The sequence below is a fragment of the Danio rerio genome, chromosome 9 (assembly GCF_052040795.2).
Source record: "Danio rerio strain M-AB ecotype USA chromosome 9, GRCz13ab, whole genome shotgun sequence".
In the NCBI taxonomy this organism is placed as follows: domain Eukaryota; kingdom Metazoa; phylum Chordata; class Actinopteri; order Cypriniformes; family Danionidae; genus Danio; species Danio rerio.
Genome location: NC_141029.1, coordinates 44,500,001 through 44,520,618, shown reverse-complemented (window position 1 = coordinate 44,520,618; position 20,618 = coordinate 44,500,001). Strand labels below are relative to the sequence as shown.

At 34.1% G+C, this 20,618-nt stretch overlaps 2 protein-coding genes across 32 annotated transcripts in view; one reads left to right on the top strand and one right to left on the bottom strand.

Moving 5' to 3' along the window:
- col5a2a (collagen, type V, alpha 2a) overlaps window positions 1-3,550 on the top strand; it is a 44,433-nt gene extending 40,883 nt beyond the window's left edge. The window contains exon 54 of the mRNA NM_001145782.1: window positions 1,791-3,550. Within this exon, the coding sequence (NP_001139254.1) occupies window positions 1,791-1,937 (147 nt within the window). The 3' untranslated portion in view covers window positions 1,938-3,550. The remainder of the gene's footprint in view (window positions 1-1,790) is intronic.
- A 1,959-nt stretch (window positions 3,551-5,509) lies between these two features.
- Window positions 5,510-20,618, bottom strand: part of gulp1a (GULP PTB domain containing engulfment adaptor 1a) — a 104,038-nt gene continuing 88,929 nt past the window's right edge. For 9 of the 31 annotated variants that reach the window (XM_087266057.1, XM_087266060.1, XM_087266055.1 and 6 more), the window contains 9 exons: window positions 18,057-18,128; window positions 17,544-17,642; window positions 16,474-16,611; window positions 14,579-14,695; window positions 13,404-13,490; window positions 12,986-13,210; window positions 10,981-11,113; window positions 10,736-10,830; window positions 5,510-6,316 (listed from right to left, as the gene is read on the bottom strand). In XM_087266057.1, coding sequence (XP_087122183.1) covers window positions 6,245-6,316; window positions 10,736-10,830; window positions 10,981-11,113; window positions 12,986-13,210; window positions 13,404-13,490; window positions 14,579-14,695; window positions 16,474-16,611; window positions 17,544-17,642; window positions 18,057-18,128 — 1,038 coding nt within the window. In that variant the 3' untranslated portion in view covers window positions 5,510-6,244. Of the gene's footprint in view, window positions 6,317-10,366; window positions 10,378-10,669; window positions 10,831-10,980; window positions 11,114-12,985; window positions 13,211-13,403; window positions 13,491-14,578; window positions 14,696-16,473; window positions 16,612-17,543; window positions 17,643-18,056; window positions 18,129-20,618 lie in introns of all 31 variants that reach the window. The other 22 variants (XM_087266080.1, XM_087266077.1, XM_087266082.1 and 19 more) reach the window with 7 other exon arrangements.

The window sequence follows — 20,618 nt, the reverse complement described above, 5'->3', positions numbered from 1 at the left end:
ATTATTATTATTATGGCAATTCATACTGTAATTTTGCAGAATGACTAAAACATTATCACTGTGATGGTGAAGAACTATACATGTCAAGTCAAACCATCCTTCTGCAGTCTTATGCCGAAGCTAATTAAATAACTTTAACACTTCCATAAATTAACATGGATATTAGTTTGAGTTTAATAACTTTGTATCATGTTGTTCAAAATTCAATTGTATCAAAGCACAAATAACCTGTACTTCAACTGCACCTGTTAAAGTTTACAGGTACAGTTGAAGTACATTTTTTTTGCCCTCCTGTTAATTTAAAATAATGTTTTCCAAGTGATCTTTAACAAATCACAGAACTTTTCACAGTATTTCCTTTAAAACAAAAATATTTTTTTGGAGACATAATAAGTCTTATTTCCTAGAGTTTGTCTTAAATAAAAGTAGTTTTTAATAATAATTTTAAAAAATTATAATAAATTAAGATCAGTATTATTAGCCTCCTTAAGAAATATGTATATTTTTTGATTGTTTACTCAACAAACCAGTTATACAATAACTTGACTAATTAGTCTAACCTTCCTAGTTTACTTACGTAGGTCTTTAAATTACACTTTAATCCTATAAAAACTGAATACAACTATCTTGCAAAATATAGTGAAATATTATGTACTAACTGTCACTATGGAAAAGACAAAAAAAGTAGTAATTAGTTAAACTATTCTGTTTTCTGTTTGAAGACTCGTGCTTTATGTCACGACTGGAAACAAAAATGAACGAAGACAAAACTAAACGAGTTGAATATTACTTTTACATGAGTGTGACTGAATTTGACTGAACTAAATTTGATCAATGTGTTACATCTGTTCTCTGGTACTTGGCGACTGTTTGTAAATTCAAGACTGCGTTTCATAACGTAAAACTATGTACAATAAATTTCTGATAGCCTATGCATAGCCGAGGACTTCCTATATTAAATGTTTTAAAATCGCTATTGGAAAGTCTAATATAACAATGGACATTTTCATAGTTTTTCACACCATGAACATGACTTAAGTTGAATCTTTTAATTACCTCTCAATTTGGGGTTTAACTTCCAACGAATGTGGGAAACTGATGCGTGCAGCACTGTCCCTGACAAATGTCAAGGGAAAGCAGAAAGAGCGTGGGTGCATGACACTAAAAGCGTGCGAGAGAGGCCTTAGTTATATTTTCACAGTCTGCCACCAATGGCTGATCTCGCTTCTCTGTGGGGTTTTAATTGTGATACAAAAATACTTGTCCAAAGGAGATGAGCAGAGCAGGAAAAGAGACCAGAGCAAAGTTTACCACCTATTTTGTATCTTTCTCGACCATGTGACCAAAGGCCAAAAACTGAGACAACTGACCAATCAACATGTGACCACATCATAAAACTCCCAAAGTCTACCTTTGGAATGTGTATGGACCTTCTTGGTGAAAAATACATGTTTTGCCATATAAACAAATGCATATGATAATTCACATTCTTAGAGTAGCATTTGATTTTCCTTCTATAGATGTCAATGGTCACAGGTTTACAACAAGGTTTTCTGGGTGTGCGATTTATATATACGTTTCTTTATTTAACCAGATAAAAACCCATTGAGATCAAGATCTCATATACACAACATTTTACATTTCTCTAAAATGCACAGCTCATTAGTTTTTGGAACAAAGTCATAGGACAAAAACAAATTACAACCTACAGTTGCATTAGGAAATCACATCTAAAATTTCAGAATTACAAGTGATCTCACATTTAAATGTCTATGTTCATCTTTTTACAGCAAGCAAATGGGAATTGGGGCAAGACAGTGTTTGAATACAGGACCCAGAAAACAGCAAGACTACCTATTGTGGATATTGCACCAGTGGACATTGGAGGTTCAGATCAGGAGTTTGGAATTGATATTGGGCCTGTGTGCTTCTTGTAAATCACGAAGTGGAGACGCATTGAAGAGATTCCTGGGACTCTCGTGAGTGACTGCTGAAAAGATCAGCCTTGTACATACAGAGCATTGGACTTTTCTGGCCCCTGTAGCAAGATATTTATTGTGCCTGCCAAGTGATTCCTGAAATCAACCACTCAACAAGGTTTTTTCCAGATTGAGCCCTTGAAATAAATTCAATTAACTGAATTTTACTCTACAAGACTATCCATCAACTGCTGTTTTAAATTGAGATGGCAATTGCTAACAACACCGTAATGATCGTACACACTGTACCAACGCTAGTTGCAATTAAAATCATCTGAATTTGCCTTTTTTTCATGACAATATTTTTGTTTTTGTATTATTGTTACACAAAAATGGTGCTATAGAGGAAGTTTACGTTAAAATGAATATTTTTGACTCCCAAATCTGTACTCTTGTTCGATCACCTTGTAGTTAATTACAACATGAGTTTACAATTAAAGATGAAATTTTACAGAACAGTGCAAGCTACCTCGTTTCTATAAACTAGCAAAAACTGACAGCAGACTTGCTGTATGGGAATTGTGAAATGAGCTGTACAACTCTTTCAGCAAAAGTTTCAAAGCAGGGTAAAGAAATGAAAATAAAATTCAATTAAATGCATCTGAGACTCTAATTTCTAAAAGGTGCATTATTATTGCTCGTTTCCATTATGTAAATCAAGTATTCCCTCTAGCGATTGGTTTTATATTTTTATATAAGGCTTTTGCAAAGGTAAAAGGCACAATATAGTAAACTCTGATGTAGCTTAAAAACCTCCAGTTCGGACAATTTGTGATGTCATATTTTCTAAAGCATGCAGGTATTCCTATAATTCTGACTTTTTCTCCTTTTATCATTATTTTAGCCTACTTTAGACAGCTTTTAAGTCATTTTGTTTGGCTTTGAAGCTACTCTCATGTATTTTCTTTTTTGCAAATTAAACATATGATCAGTACCATTTTAATGAATGAATCAAAACCTTTTTTTCTCTTACAAAATTGCTTGTTTTCTCCATCACCTTTTAAGCATGAAAATATATTTTAATGAATAAAATGTAAGATATTGCTTTGCTTCATTATATCCTCTATAAGTTGATTTGTTTCAGTTTTGTTAAAACTTGAATGTTTTATATTTTTATTATATTTATTTTTTCTTAATTACAAAGAAGTGGCAGGGATAACACAATTTGAAAACATTTTGTCCTTTCTGTATGTTCAATATTAAGTAAAGTTGTAAATCATGTGACTAGAAAATGTCTAAGATTGCAATGACTGCTTTAAGTTAGCATTGTTTTATGAGGGAGAATTAAATACGGCAAATCCTCAATTTACAACTCCTGTTTGAATGTCATATTGTTATTTATTGTACATTCCTAAGATAAGCTTTCCACGATTACAGAACTGATTGAAATATGACACATCTCAGTGTAGCACTATGAATGGAAAAACACTTTCGTTGAACATTCATTGGTCAACAATGGTCGTGGGGAGTGGAGAACATGAGTCTGATTCCAGCGACGCTCCAGGGACAGACGAGTCTTCATTGAGGCCATCTTCCAGCATAAACCACGGCGATTGAAGTTCTGCACAAGACTTTTGGCCAGCGGAGAAATTAAAATGGTCGTGCCCAACTGAGTCTGGTTCTCTCAAGGTTTTTTTTCTTCACTCCCATCAGGTGAAGTTTTTTTTCCCTCTCCGCTGTCGCCACTGCCTCGCATGGTTCAGGATTGGTAGAGCTACGCATCGATGAATTTGCTCTTCAGTGTTTGAACTCTCAGTAATGATTAAATCACACTGAACAGAGCTAAACTGAACTGAACTGAACTTAAACACTAAAACCTGAACCACACTGTTCCAGTTACTATGACCATTTATGTGAAGCTGCTTTGACACAATCTACATTGTAAAAGCGCTATACAAATAAAGCTGAATTGAATTGAATTGAATTGAACATTCAAAGGATGACAAAAAGCAGCTTACCTGAGCAGCAATGTGAGCATCATGTGGAGCTTTTCAGGAAGACACACTTATAACAACACAGACAATTACACAGACAAATTATTTTTAAAGGGCACCTATATTACCTCTTTTACAAGATGAAAGATCTAACTTTGGTGTCTCCAGAAAGTGTCTGTAAAGCTTCAGCTCAAAATACCCATCAGATTATATATATAATGTAGAATCTGCCCATTTAGTGTCCGAAGAATATGTAGCTGTTTTTGTAGCCTGTGGCTTTAAATTCAAATGAACTGCTTCTCCCTGCCCACCGATCTTATGTGTGTGTCTGCTTCTCATGCCTTTCATCAGATAAACAGCAGTCAGTGATAGGGCACTATCACACACCCAGTGCAATAAGGTGCAAGACGTGTTTTGCGATTCTACGCAACCCTAATTTTCACGTTTTGCGCCACATTGTTTCAAATATTAATATTTTTGCGCTACTTTGTGGACTCATGGGTGTGCTGGTTTATAAAGGAGGATGTGTTTTGAGAAACTAAAATAGGCTGCACCATTGACAAAGTTAAAGCTGGTCAAAATTCCAGCACAGAGTGTGTTAGTTTTGCGCCTATGCATGTCAAAACTGCGTACATATTGCTTTGTTACATGCAGGATGTACAGCAATACACACATATCTTTACATAAATAAAAAAATAAAGGATTACAAAAATAATTAATTTTCTACAATATATATATATATATATATATATATATATATATATATATATATATATATATATATATATATATATATATATATATATATATATTACTAGTACCATACATGCCTTCATCTCAGGGGGCTTTTTCAGTTTTTCATGACAATTAGAATTTTTATTATAATGTTATTATTATTAAACGTATTATTTATTATATGCATATTTATATTTGTTTTTATAATAACAAGTTTAGATTTGTCCATTTCATGCTTTGAGACATCTGCATCACTATATGGGGCATAAGAATAGGATGTGTGGTTAGATATAACCAGTTATATATATATATATATATATATATATATATATATATATATATATATATATATATATATATATATGTATGTATGTATATATATATATATATATATATATATATATATATATATATATATATATATATATATATAGTTTTTTATATATAGCCTCAAAGTCACTTGGATTTGGATCTCTATTATAACGTCAGGAAATAAAAAAAAAATAATAATAATAAAAAAAAACACTTGTTGGGTTCAGATCACTCCAATATGAAAGTGGACACACTACAAACAGTTCTGTCCAAACAGCTTACAAAAGATAATTTTTAATATAGGTGCCCTTTATATTTGAAAATAAAATAAATAAAAATCACACGTTTTTTTGCATAGAAATCAAAATAGCATTCTAGTAAATCATGATTATTTTACTGTAATACTACCATACTTTTACACTGATATTAAACAAAATGGTCTTCCACTTGAAATAAATTACTTTTGAAGTTAAGATTTCTAGAGGGAAAAAGATCCAGGGTCTCATTTAATGCAGATAAAATAAAAATAAAAAAATGACACAAAAATACTCAGAGTATATACTGTTTTCTTTTAATGACTACAACAGCAAAGGCTAAAATAATGCTTACAAACAGAATTAACAATAATACATGAACAGAGCTCTTCCAAAGTGCTTCCTTGTGCAAGAGTATACTAAAATATATAATATAAAATCAAACTGCATTACAAGTACGTGTTATTGTGGAAATCGTCCAGTTCTGCCATTCATGACACCGCTTTTAGTTAAAAAATACTGTTTTAAATGGATCCATTGCTACAAATAAAAACAATATTATCATTTTACAAGTGATCTAATACAAAAGGAGTGTGATTATGACGTACGATAAGTGTTAAAAATGAAGTTATAAAACAATGTACAGGAAACTCTCCCTTTTCTGAGTTTTATTAACTGCGATATGCCAAAGAGTTTGTAATGTGTAACACAAGCTTAAAGAATCTGAGATTAATAACTGTTATGAAAACAAACACAGACTGTGCAACTGGACATACTTTCTACATCCTTCATCGTCTGTACAAGCAAGGGCAGTTAAAACTACAGGTACATTACTCGTTCAGTTTTATGTTTTAGTTCTTACAAAAATAGTCATCTACTGCTTCGGATTTCCCAATATATTTTTTGTAAACCAAATTCAAAATGCAAATACATAAAAAAACATGAGATAAGACATCTTGACTGTAAACCCGAGTTTGGCACTTTAATACAAATGGTTTAACATGAAAGTGACAAAACTTTCTTCTTGGCATCAGCAGCGACCTTCTAGTGGATCCAGGGAGAAGACAGTGCCCTCTACTGTTAGTCCCATTTTGAACCCCTCCTGAAAAAGAGAGAAACGGACATTATTTAGCATTACCTTCACTAACTGATCAAACAGTGAAATACATGCACGTATCTTTTAGAAATATTCACTTTCACCAACATGCTACTCACATTTAAACTATTCTGATTATTAAGAACAAGGCTATATAAACAGTGTAAAATGACACCATACTTCAACTCTCTCTTCTATACATACTTAATCTTTGAGATTTACATTGATATTTCAATGAAAAATGTTTTGAAACCTTTGTGATTTTCTTTGTTGTCCACAAAACACAAAATGAGACATTCAGAAAAATGCTAACGTTGCTTTCTTTTGCAACACAATGAAAGTGAATGGTGACCAGAGGCCATCAACCTTCGGAAATGGCACAACATAAGATATGTGCATAGCTACCATTTATAAGACAACATATTTCAAACCATGCATTTCCTGATCACACCATTATTAGACAAGTGGATAATTCGTTTGATTTCATTCAAATAAAAAAGTAAGCTTTTTAAAAGTAGGCATGCCCCCAAACCCTACCCCCTGACACTGTACCTTAACTGTGCATTAACACAGAAGGCGGCGAGAACGTTAAAGTTAGCTCTGGCCACCCTGGTGACAATGCTGTCTGCCTTCACAGATCCGGTGTGAGAGAGTAAACTGCATTCCCGCATAAAAACATGCTTTCTAGCATAAAATAGTTATCAAATTAATTTAACTATGAAAGATCAAGTTGTTGCGTGTGCTGTGACTTTGCTCCACTTATTCAATAAGTTCATACATCTGAAATATTGAAGCAGCAATGCCGTTACTGTTTAGTATTGTGTTTATAGTTAGCCTGAGATTCCCACTGTAAAAAATTTTTTTTACACTAATGCCCATAAACTCGCCAGTAACTTTTAAATTTTTTTATTTATTTATGTCCCTGTAAGAAAACATAACTAAGTAGAAATCCTGCAACCGCAATAGTCAAACCCTTGAAAGCAACTGCAGTCGAAACCAAAGTTCACAAGACTGTGTTCTCTGGAATGCTCTCAAGCAGTGGACTTCTACACTCCGATTGCTAGCCACTAGTCATAGCTCATTTCCATAAAGTTGACTTGGGCCCAATCCCAATTCTACCCCTTAGCCCTTCCCTTTACCCCTCGTTTTGCGCATCCCCATGAAGCGGTAGGGGTGTCCCAATTCTCTTTAGCATAAAGGCGTAGGGCTAAGTGTAAGAGGAGAATAGCCCTTCAAACAAAGATTGTTCAGGACCACATTCAAAACCAAGGGGTAAGAAAATATCCCAGAATACACCTGCCACAATAGCAGGATAGTAGCACCGGGAAGTAAGGAGATCCACAAATTAGTATTTTTCGTCATTATTTTGAATTTTTACAACAAACAAGCATATGTTTTGATATATTCATAACCGCGTTCAGGTTTTACTGTCATGCTTTAAAAAAAAACTCGCTAAAATAAAAAACGCTTAATTTCAAGATCTATAATCCATAATCATAACTCCTGTATAGCAGTTCTACAACATTCTGACACTCGATGTCACTCAAATCCCCAGTCAGAAGAGTCTAGTGTCTGGGAATGAGCTTTTTACAGTGTCTGCTAATGTTATTTTTGGTGTGTTTACATAGATGAATATGGCCACAGTGTAAATACACAGGACAGTTACAATCTTATTGCCACATTAGATCGTTATGATAACATAATATATTCCTTTAGTGATTTCCTGAAGATAAACATCAAAAACTAACACAACTGGATTTACTACAGCAGTCGTGATCTTCTGATCTCATATGAAGTAAGAGATCGCGATGACGTGTGCTTTGGTGCTGTCCCAATTCTTAGGGGTGAATTTTGAAGCCCTTCCCTTTCACACTCTGTTTTAAGGGCCAAGAGGAAGGGGTACAAAAATAGTAATGGGATTGGGCCTTGATTTCAACTCTCCTCGCCGTCCACACCGGCGAAGAGGCACCACACCACTCCTTATCGCTTATTGCTGCCGACTCCCATTGAAAATGAATGACTTCCTGCTACTTTGACGCTCTTGCTGCCTTCAGTGTGAATGCACAGTAACAACTCACAAAGCGACAAGCAGTGTGGCTGTTTACACCAAACGCAACATATGACAGTAGCATTTAAATACCAGCCACTGCACTCAACTAAATGGTAAAGGCTTTTAATCTTAGTAACACATATTAACCCCCTTTTTAACATTATTAATAGGCTACTGAGTGAGTGATGTCGTTTGTCGTTTTGCACTAGATAACAGTTTTCATTTTCAAACCTTCTGCTAGTTATTTCATTTTCAAGATCTGAAGTAAACTGTACAGCTGCTGCTTTTAGTAGTAACTGTCATGTGAAATAGTATTTAAACTCACTTTTGTAGCATTTAACACTGAATAAAGCATGTATACTGATACTGAGGTGATCCATTTCACAGTAGTTTACAGAAACCATTAACGTTACAGAAACAAAAAGCATTTCTTAATATTTAAATTTCATACATTGCCGTCGCAGATGTCACGTGTTGTTAGGACACAGTGTCATTAGGGGATCAGCAAATCATACTAAAATGTATGGATGAGCTTGTACAAATTAATACAAATTATCCACTACATCGAAAATTTGAACTGCCATGAGATTGCTTTGAAAAAGCATAGTTATCAATACATGAATATTTATGACTTATCAATAACAACAAATCAAATCTTTTTTCTTCATATTTTTTACCTCAATGCTTTTAGGGCACGCATTGAAATAATCAATTTGAAGTTACTGGGAGTTATTACAAGATTTTTGAACTTTATTGTATAATTTTGTATTCAATAAGTTTGAGTAATTTTTGCGATAATATTGTAATTGATGTTAATATAGCTGTCATATATGATACTTCACCTGCTAAAGGGTTAATCAATAATATATCTATGCACATAACTTATGGAATCCGGTCACCGGTCACCATTTGTTTTCATGAAATGGAAATGACCAGGGGCTATACGTAAAATTTAATAGCACTTGTTAACCACGGGCCATACTGTGAACTGCAGAAAAGGAAATTAGCCAGTGGTTGACTATACCTTTACTATTAAAATATTAAAAGGATTAATTAAGTGCTTAAGTGCTTTGCTTTGTTTTAATCTTACTTTAATAAAAAGTACAAAAGTTTCTCTTTATGTACAAGAGTTTTGAAAGCAAATAGTCCTGACTGATAAATGCTCTAACATACAGACAGAGATTAAAATGTTACCTCATTATAACTGATTGATTAGTCGAGTACACAATAACTAAGATGATGCAAACAATGATATGTAGTTTTACTTTGAAAACTGTCATATACTCATAACTAACAATAAAAATTGAATCGTACAAAATATACTATACACTCTCAGAAATAAAGGTATGAGAGTTGTCACTGGGGTGGTACCTTTTCAAAAGGTACACTTTTGTACTTGAAGGGTCCATATTGGTACCTCAAAAGTATATATTAGTACCTACAAATGAAGACTTCTGTACTTTTTAGGTACCAATATGTACCCTTGAGTTATTAATATGGGGCTTTAAAAAAGTTACCCCCACAGTGACAACTATCATACCTTTATTTCTGATAATGTAGAGCAGGGGTGTCAAAAACAGTTCCTGGAGGGCCGTAGCCCTGCACAGTTTAGTTCCAACCCTGCTTCAATACACTTACCTGGAGGTTTCAAACAAGACCGAAGGACTCAATTAGTTACATCAGGTGTGTTTAATAAGGGTTGGAACTAAACTGTGCAGAGCTGTGGCCCTCCAGAAACTAAGTTTGACACCTGTGCCATATGGTGTGCTGATAAATATATATAAATTACTAAATAATAAGAATAAAATAAAAGTAAAAATATCTAAATAATAAATAAATCAAATCTTACATATAGCCTATTTAAGAAAGGGTGAACATGAGGGGGATACATTTAATTACATCTTTTTTTTGGATGAACCTTCCCTTTAAAATTGCTTAGCATGCCAGATTTGATTTAAGCTATATTCCATCTGGAAAAAATAATTAAACTGTCTTAAAATACAAACCATCTTTGCCGCTGCAAGCAGAAAGAGAGCAAAAAGACGGAAAATTGAGGTTGTTAGTTAAGCAAAACTGGCAAATGATATAAATGTTTCATGTACAGTAACTGCTCTGTTTGCAAGATTTTCTGCATGTGAGCGGGATCAAAGCATACTTCACAAAAAGCAAACTTAGCACTTCTCTTGAAACTTTTCATCCACATTTAGCACTCCCAAGACAAATCCAAATAAACATCAAGCAAAATAAAAATCATCATATGGGTGTCCGTTCTGAACTGAAAGAATCCTCACAGCTGCAGCAGTGCGTACCGTCAGCTCCATTAGCTGCTCATTCACACCAGTCCATTTGCTAATAATTCACAGACATGCAGTCACCTGCATCTCATCCAGCTTAGACTGGATGTCTGGAGGAAAGTCAGCCGCCCCGCAGGTGAAAGGGTCAAATGGCTCTGCACCGAACAGGTCTCTCCCTGAAGAACAAAAGGGAGGTTTTTGTTTTCCTTCATTTTACAGACCACTGATTCGAAGTTCTCTAATACATGAAAGAGAAACGACTGCCTATGCAACTGGAATAAGCAACATTTCTCAAATGCTGGCAAAGAAAAAGAAAGAGAACTCACTAATCTCTGTAGGTCTTGCCGGGGGTGGAGGGGCCGAGCCATTACTTGCTGGTAACGGAACCAATGGAGTCATTGGAGAAAACGGAACCATGTCAAATATGTCTGTGGGGCTTTTTGAAGACATGCTGTTTCCCTGCAAATGTGAATAAAGCATGAAGTACATCAGCATTCTGAAGATTAAATCATCCAAAAATATATTTGAATATATTTGAATATAGAATATTATTAGTCAAAAGATTAAGTGAGACTTACTGTACATACTAATATATATACATACACACACACACACACACACACACACACACACACACACACACACACACACACACACACACACACACACACACACACACACACACACACACACACACACACACACACACACACACACACACACACACACACACACACACACCACTTTATTAGGTACACCTTAATAGTACTGGTTGGAACCACCTTTTGCCTTCAGATATGCCTTAATCCTTTGTGACATAGATTCAACCAGGTACTGGAAATCGTGAATCTCCCATTCCAGTACATCCCTAACGTGCTCTAAAAGATTGAGATCTTGAGACTTTGGGAGCCATTTGAGTACAGTGAACTCATTGCCAGTCTGAGATGATTTGTGCTTTGTGACATGGCGCGTTATCCTGCTGGAAGTAGCCATCAGAAAATGGGTACAATTTGGACATAAAGGGATAGACGTGGTCAGCAACAATATTCTGTAGACTGTGGCAATGACACAATGCTCAATTCGTACTAATGGGCCCAAAGTGTGCCAAGAAAATATCCACCATTACACCACCACCAGCCTGAACCGTTGATACAAGGCAGGATGGATCCATGCTTTGATGTTGTTGATGCCAAATTCGAACCCTACCATCCTTAAGTCACAGCAGAAATCGAGACTCATCAGACCAGGACAGTTTTTCCAATCTTCTATTGTCCAATTTTGGTGAGTCTGTGTAAATTGTAGCTTCAGTTTCCTCTTCTTAGCTGACAGGAGAGGCACCCAGTGGAGTCTACTACTGCTGTAGCCCATTCACCTCAAGGTTGGATGTGTTGTGCGTTCAGAGATGCTCTTCTCCATACCTCGGTTGTAACTAGCAGTTATTCAAGTTACTGTTGCCTTTCTATTAGCTGGAACCAGTCTGGCCATTTTCCTCTGACCTCTAGCATCAACAAGGCATTTGCGTCCATTGAACTGCCGCTCACTGGATATTTTCTCTCTTTAGGACCATTCTCTGTAAACCCTAGAGATGTTTGTGCATGAAAATCCCAGTAGATCAGCAGTTTCTCAAATACTCAGACCAGCCCGTCTGGCACCAACAACCATGCCACGTTCAAAGTCACTTAAATCACCTTTTATCCCCATTCTGATGCTCTGATTGAACTGTAGCAGATCGTCTTGACCATGTCTACATGCCTAATTGTATCGACTTGTTGCCATCTGATTGACTGATTAGAAATTTTTGTTAACGAGCAGTTGGACAGGTGTACCTAATAAAGTGGCCGGTAAGTGAGTGTGTAAGTGTGTGTGTGTGTATATATATATATATACATATATATCAAAATAATTAATAATAGTACAATCCAATACTAAACTAGAACTGGTGCACATTTTATTGTGTAATTATTCAAATAAATATGTTTTTATTATCATTTTTAAATCACTTATAACAATTGTAAAATATAGAATAGAATCCATAAATATTCAGAGTCAGTCTATTCTCAAATGATAATATAATTTTGTATTGGTTTTTAAATAGAATGGTTCACTATATGCCAAATTACAGACAATCAAAAACTCATCAAGGCTAGTTCACACAGTCGTAAACCAATGCCAACACTGTGAAAACACTGATCCAACAAGCACTGGAATCTAGCACTGGTGTTTGTTGAGGCTGTGTGAACAAGCCTTTAAAATCTGAAGGCAGAACTTGTACCCTTAGCAAAAACACACTGAAGCCTCAAACAGAAACAGAGTAAACAGAAAGTGCTTAACAGAATGGCGAGGAACACTGGCTCCGCCGGGAGGCTTGGACAGAGCTGGTTTAGTAGGTGGAGGAGTCAGAAGACCAGCAGAGAGGTTAGAGTCAGGTGAGCTCATTGGCGTTAGTGTGACAGAAGAGATTTCGAGACAAGAGAACGAGGTCACGTTGTGACACCAGAAGAGAGATGAGGGTCTCTGAAGCATATAGGCCTCATTAGAAGAGTTAATGTGAAGAAGCTGTGGAAAGATCAGAGCTCGTCAGCACTACTGTTTTAGTTTTACTACAGCGCTTTTGCTTTAAAAGAGAAAGCTCATGAGTTTAGAGAATGTCTTTGGGCATAGCTGATCTGTGTTTTATATGCAGCCAATTAAAATAATGGTGAATGCAATTAGATGCATTCAGCAGATAAGAACTGCATGCAGTGCTTACAGGAGGAACTTGAGCAATCATCAGCTGCTCCTCTAACACTTGTAACTGCTTCTTCAACTCTACATTTTCAGTTTCAAGATCTTGAATCTGTGAAGAGAGATTTCAATATATTAATGACAAATGTTAATCAGTGCGGAGAGTAACATCTAGGGGTATAACAGTACATACAAAACAACTATTCACTACATAGCAATATTTGGATTACGATGTATTTTTAGTAAGGATGCACTGACTTTCTGGCCAGTTTGCTGTTGCTTTGGCCAAAATGCAAAAGCAGAGGAGTGCACACTGCAGTCAAAGTTCAAAACAGCTCAATATTCCACTCTATGCTGTTCATGAACCCGTAAACTTATCAATGCATGAACTGCACATACCCACAGGAAAAAAGCAAAGTTGCTGACAGGGCATTTCATTCCTGCTGTTTAAAATATAGCACAACTGTGTTGTCATGGCAATGCTGGTAAATTGAAGCCTCTCAATAAAATGTCCTTATTTAATTGCCTGGTGTTTTAACAACAGTATTTTCCAAGTCACTGAGTTAAATGTAAAACATGTAACAAAATTATGTTAATAATAATAATAATTATAACAAGCATGTTTTGGTTTTCAACCAAGTGCATCCAGAATGTTCATTAATTATGGTTTAAGTGAAGTATTTTATATATGACAGTAATATATAATGGAACTATATTAACATTATTTCTGTAAAAAGCTCTGGACACTAAATTGATGTCTTTCCACAGAGATACTGACTTTTATTGAGACATTAAATTTATTTTATTTAATTCTATATTAAAATGTAATGGAAAAGGATGATCACAGTTACTATCACTCCTTATAGTTAAATAAAATGGATGGATTTTGAAAGATGAGACTTTGTGTTTTGGGATTTTTGATCAGAAACCAAGCTTTTTGTGATTCCTGAATTGGAGGTAGCAATATAATGTGGATTTATTTATTCATCAGCTGAAACAGGAGAGACCAAAAGACTGAACTTGGGATTTAAGGATTAACATTGATGTGTCAATATGAAAATATATACAACTAAAGGGCACAAATCAGGTCTTGCATGTGCAATTAAAATTGTACAAATGTACCAAACTGCAAACCAAGTGCACCATTACACCCCTAGTAAAACAGTGCTATTGTATTCTCTAACTGTACATAACACTCACTCTTTTCTGTAGACCACCTATCTGTTTCCTCGTCTCTACGTCTTTTCCCCCGGACTCCAGAAACTTCTTGTATGCCAAGTCAAATGCTTGACCGATGGTCAAAGTGATCTCTTCTGCCTGGAATCAACAGATAAATGGATCATTTTCCTAGTATCAGCAATAGCCGTGTTTTCTTTGACCTATTGTCTTTGGGGTCATATTATGCTTTTCTTACAAGATGTAATAAAGGTCTGAGACGTTCAATGAATTTGTTTGTGAGGTTTAAGCTTAAAAAAGCCTAACAAATTTATAATTCCATACTGTAGGAATGGAAGAAACATTCATGCATTTATAAATACAAATAAGCTGTTGATACCAGTACTTTTACAGCTTTAAACCTTGTTCATGAGTTACTCCAAAGAAAAATCTAACTAACTAACCAACTAACCAACTAACTAACTAACTAACTAACTAACTAACTAACTAACTAACTAACTAACTAACTAACTAACTAACTTTTTAAATAAATTAATAAATAAATAAAAATAAATAAAAGATAATAATAATAAAAAAAAAAAATGAATGAATAAATAAATAAATAAATAAAAAAGCCTGCATGCATTTTAAACCCTTGTCAGTTAATAAAAAAAAAAAAAAAAAAAAAAAAAAAATATATATATATATATATATATATATATATATATATATATATATATATATATATATATATATATATATATATATATATATATATATATATGCATTTTTCTAAATGCACAGGCACAAAGCACACATAACAAAAGCTAGATGAACATTAAAAAAGAAAAATAACTTTTACACAAAAGTTTAATGTCAAAAACAAACCATGCAAGTTGACATAATGTAGATTAAAATGGATAGATCACAATTTACTCATATTTTCCAAACCTGTTCAAGTTCCTTTTCTTTCTGTCAGACACAAAAGAAGATATTTAGAAAAAGCTTGGAAGCCAAGCCTAAAACCTGAAGACTTTTGTCAGGTAACGTATAATATTCAACATTTATTTTTACTGATATCTTCTGTTTTCTCAAATAAGTAACCGCATAACTACAAAAGTTCATCAATTATGGTTTAAGTGAAGTATTTTATATATGACAGTAATTTATAATGGAACTATATTAAAATTATTTCTGTAAAAGGCTCTGGACACTAAATTAATGTCTTTCCACAGAAATACTGACTTTTATTGAGACATTAAATTTATTTTATTTAATTCTATATTTAAATGTAATGGAAAAGGATGATCACAGTTACTATCACTCCTTATAGTTAAATAAAATGGATGGATTTTGAAAGATGAGACTTTGTGTTTTGGGATTTTTGATCAGAAACCAAGCTTTTTGTGATACTGATATCTTCTGTTTTTTTTATTTTTTTTAAATATTTTTTTTACAGAATTCAAAAGTATAACGAAGTTAAACAGGTTTCAAATTAATTTTGGGTGAACTGTCCATCAAGTCTGTGAACATAAATAGTTGGGAGAGAAATTGCATCACATTTGAAAAAAACATATCTCAAATAAGTAACCGCATAGCAACAAATAAGTAACACAGCTCTACTATTTGCCTAAATTTGGAGTATTGGGATGTGTTCATTATCAATAAAAGAGTTGGTCGAGGGAGTTCAGAAACAGTGTTTACTAATATAGAAAATAACACCCTTTGGAACAGTCTGTGTTGTGTTTGTAACTTTCTAGACATTTTTTCTTGCATCATTATGCACTAAATAAATACAAAGTGAATGTTTAACACATAATATGACCCCTTTAGGTATGTATTTAATTGAAAAAAGGTTTAACACAATACTTAAGAATGATTGAATCATTTCTCAAAGAAGAATTCGGGCTAATATTATGACATGCTGTCTGTGGTCTTACACATTTTTCACTGTCAAACACATAGCAGAGATGTTTGTTGGACTCTGAATCTTTACAAATGAATGTGAATATCCTTTTGTCTGTCTTATCATCTGCACAGAAGGATATCCGGTGGAGCTGACAGTTGTACTGCACTTCCTTTGAATAAGAAAACAAGATTAGAAAAGAAGTCATGGAAAAACATGGGGTCTTGAGATGGATATGCATGCATAGCAGTGCACAAAAATATTTGGATACATTTTTGAATCAGTCTAATTCTATTTAAACTACAAGATTTGCAGGTTCCTACAGGTGAAGTAGATCATATCATCTAAAAACATGATTCACGAATGTTTGATAACCAGAAAGTGTACACAAAGTTGTAGTCAGAATTATTAGCCCTTTATATATTTTTTCTCCAATTTCTGTATAAAGGAAAGATTATTTCAGCACATTTCTAAACATTATAGTTTTAATAACTCATAATAACTGATTTATTTTATCTTTGGCATGATGACAATCTATAATATTTTACTAGATATTTTTAAGACACTTCAACACAACTTAGTGACATTTAAAGGCTTAACTAGGTTAATTAGGTTAACTAGGCAGGTTAGGGTAATTACGCAAGTTATTGTATAATGATGGTTTGTTTTGTAGACTATTAAAAAAAATATATATAGCTTAAAGGGGATAATAATTTTATCCTTAAAATGTTGTGTAAAAAATTAAAAACTGCTTTTATACTAGCTGAAATAAAACAAATAAGACTTTCTCCAGAAGAAAAAAATATTATCAGACATCCTATGAACATTTCATTGCTCTGTTAAACATAATTTGGGAAATATATATATATATATATATAAAAAATTCAAAGGGGGGCTAATAATTCTGACTTCAACTGTACTTCTTAAAGGGCCATTAGTCCCACAATTATCTCTATACAGTCTATGAAGAGTTCATTTTCAATTGTACCCTTTATTACTTAATGCGAAAAATGTGACTTAATTACAAAAATAAATAAATAATAAAAAAAGAACATCTTGTGAGACACCATTTGTTTCTCGAATCCAGTTAAGCTTTGCACGTACTTTTGATTTAGGATCTAATATTTTTACTCCGTAGATGGAGATCTGTAATTCCACTTTTGGAAGCTTCTGTCCCTCTGACTTCTTAATATGTCTCTGAAACTTTGAAGAAAAGAAAGAAAGAGAAAAAGAGAGAGAGAGAAAAAGAAGACGTGTATTGAACATTTTTTCTGCTTAACACACAAGTCACCGCATATTAACAGAAGGAAAATTAAAGGGCACCACAAAACAAAATCAACTTAAATTCCTTTTAAAAACAGAAAAGGAGCCATTTATAAACAGTTTTAAACCACATTTTTTAATTAATTGTATTTAATCAAAATTCCATGTGATGATAAGATATTGTAAAATTGAGAGTGGATAGCTGAAAATAAAAGTTTCTCTATGTATTTTCAAATAGGTAAAATGATCTAGGACTGAAGGTCTAAAGCTGCTGGAAGGTGCAGATACTGCATCCTCTCAAGAGAAATGAAGGTGCCAACAGTGTTCAGGCAATCTGAAGCGGCAGTAACTAACCTTGAGCTTTCTGACGGCATCTTTCACCACCTCTGTACCTTTAGGTTGATCAACTTCTGTATTTCCTAGAAACTGTGGGAGACACATACGAGTCATACTGTATGAAATGGGATTTGTTTATTTCTTTCTTTTAAACACTAATTGTAAATAGAGCAAAATATTTTTTTACATGGAGATATTTTTTGTTGAATCGTTTTGTCTATTTATTTACAAAAAATGTATTGCCTTACATTGTTTTATTTTGTATAAATAATGCATGCAAAAATTTTATTAGAATTTAATAAAATTTAAATCACCATATTAATTATTGTCTACTAAGTACTGTATATTAGTTTTTGGCATGGACATTGTACATTTTTACAGAAAAAAATATAAATATAAAAAAGGTTAGTAAGTTATATAATCCACACACGAAGGAGAGCACTTAAGGACATGCACTGTAGTTAAACTGACCCACAAGCAAACACATCAGTGCTTTCATTTATTGTGCAGATACTCTTCATTTAGCGGGTTCATTTATGAAGTTAATTTCATTAAAAGGCTTTGATGATTGCTAAAAGCATTCTCTAATCTGGAACAAACTGGAGCTAGTTTCTTACGGAAAACAGCATGAACACTCCATTTAGCTTCCAACAGATGGCGCTATTAACCTTTACCCAGTGCTTGTGGCCAAAAGTCTGTCTAGACGCTGCAATGCCTGATTTAACAAAACATCCTAAAGCCTTACACCTTACCATTACTCCGCCACTCTAATGGCCACTCCACAGAAATGAAGAAATCAACAATAATTTGACAGTGGCCAAAAAGATTCAGATAAAGATTTTTCTGTCTGACCTATTTTCATTCATCGCAAAAACATTTATTTTGTCTGATGAGCCAACAAATTGAATCTTTAAAAGGTTCCTGCGCCTTTCCGAATGCTAATTTCTCCGACTCCGTTATTACTTCTCGTCTGCACATTTCTAAGAAAGTATTGGAAGTAATGCATTCATGATTAGTCCTAATCATTATACAGACAGCTGAAAATATTTTATCAGAGAAAGCCTTCTGAAGGGACAAAAAAAGCTTTATCGTCCAAACTAGAGTTTACATTTGAGTTTAAGAGACCGTTCAACCAAGAGTGAAAACAAAACTACATTTGTGAAACCAAGCAGCTCCAAACCTTTTTTTCTGTTTTCCCATTTTCTGTTGAACACAAAAGAAGATACTTTAAAGAATGTTGGAAACTGATAGCCAGTAGCTATGACTTAAGTGGAATATTGCAATAAACTTTTGTCTATAAAGCACCGTTTCCATGCAATGAATCAAAGAGTACTAAATCCTCACTTATTGATGAACTGGTGTTACGTGTTTAAGTTATTAAGATATTAAATGGATGAAATCTGTGAGTCTAATGATGCTGGATGAAAAAGGAGAAGACACAACCGCTTGTTAAGTGAAACAAAAAGTAAGTATTTATTTAACAGGGAATTTCAAGCAATTAATATAGGAAATTTAATTTAAATGTAATTTTAAATAATCGAATAAAAAAAAAAACAGGAATGTTGCCAAAATGAATGAATAAATGAATAAATAAATAAATAAATAAAACAATATCTAACTAAACCTCAACCCACTAAACTAACTAACGAAAAAAACAAAACAAATGGTGCTCACTGCAGAGCCACTTAGGCAGAGCAGAGCTCCAGCAAGGGGGAGCTTGAGCTCCAGCTCCGCCTTCCTTGCACTACTTCTATAAGTGATGTCACTGGGGATTGAGGTTAGGGGTGGGGTGAGTGTACGCATTAAAATAGCTTACAGGAGGAGGAGCTCAAGCACCCCCTAGCTGGAGCTCAAGTGGCTCTGCAGCGAGCAGTGTCTTAAGAAAAATGCAGAAACAAAACCGTAATCTTCAGCACGTCGCTTAACAAAACTTTATAACTACTTCAAAACATAATTACACATGTGGTAATGCCTCCATAAACTAACAAATAGAGATACTAAGCTGTTCACATTACTAGAGTTCTCGTAAAGTACAAACTGCTAGTCATTAGCAAAACAAGACCTTATATAATATTTTCTCATAAAGTTCATTTAACTTCGCAATAGATACTAAATTGAGCCGCACAAGCTTATCTAATAAATCGCTTACTTAATCGAGAGAAAACTAGAACACAGCAACAGAAACCAAACTAAGCAAACAAACACAAGTAAACAGGCCGGCCGACAGAAGTGAGGAGTGTGGCTGTGAGCCAAGCGCTCCTGGAGAACAGCGCAAGCGCATGGCTTTTATACTATGCGGACCAGCTCCTGATTGGTGCGCCGACTGACTCACGATGGTGATTGACAGGCCTTTCAACCAATGGTTGCACATTTAAAAAAGAGTGTTGGATAAACAGTGGGAGAGAGAGACGAGAACGCAAAACAGTATGAACGCAAAACACCACATAACATCCATGAAATGTAACAACTGGCAACATAGAAACATGGAATTTGCTGCTGTTTCCTTAATGACTTTATTCTTCAATGCGAAAGTGCACTCGTTTTTGTGATTGTTTTAGAACTTCCGATTTAGTTCCCAGT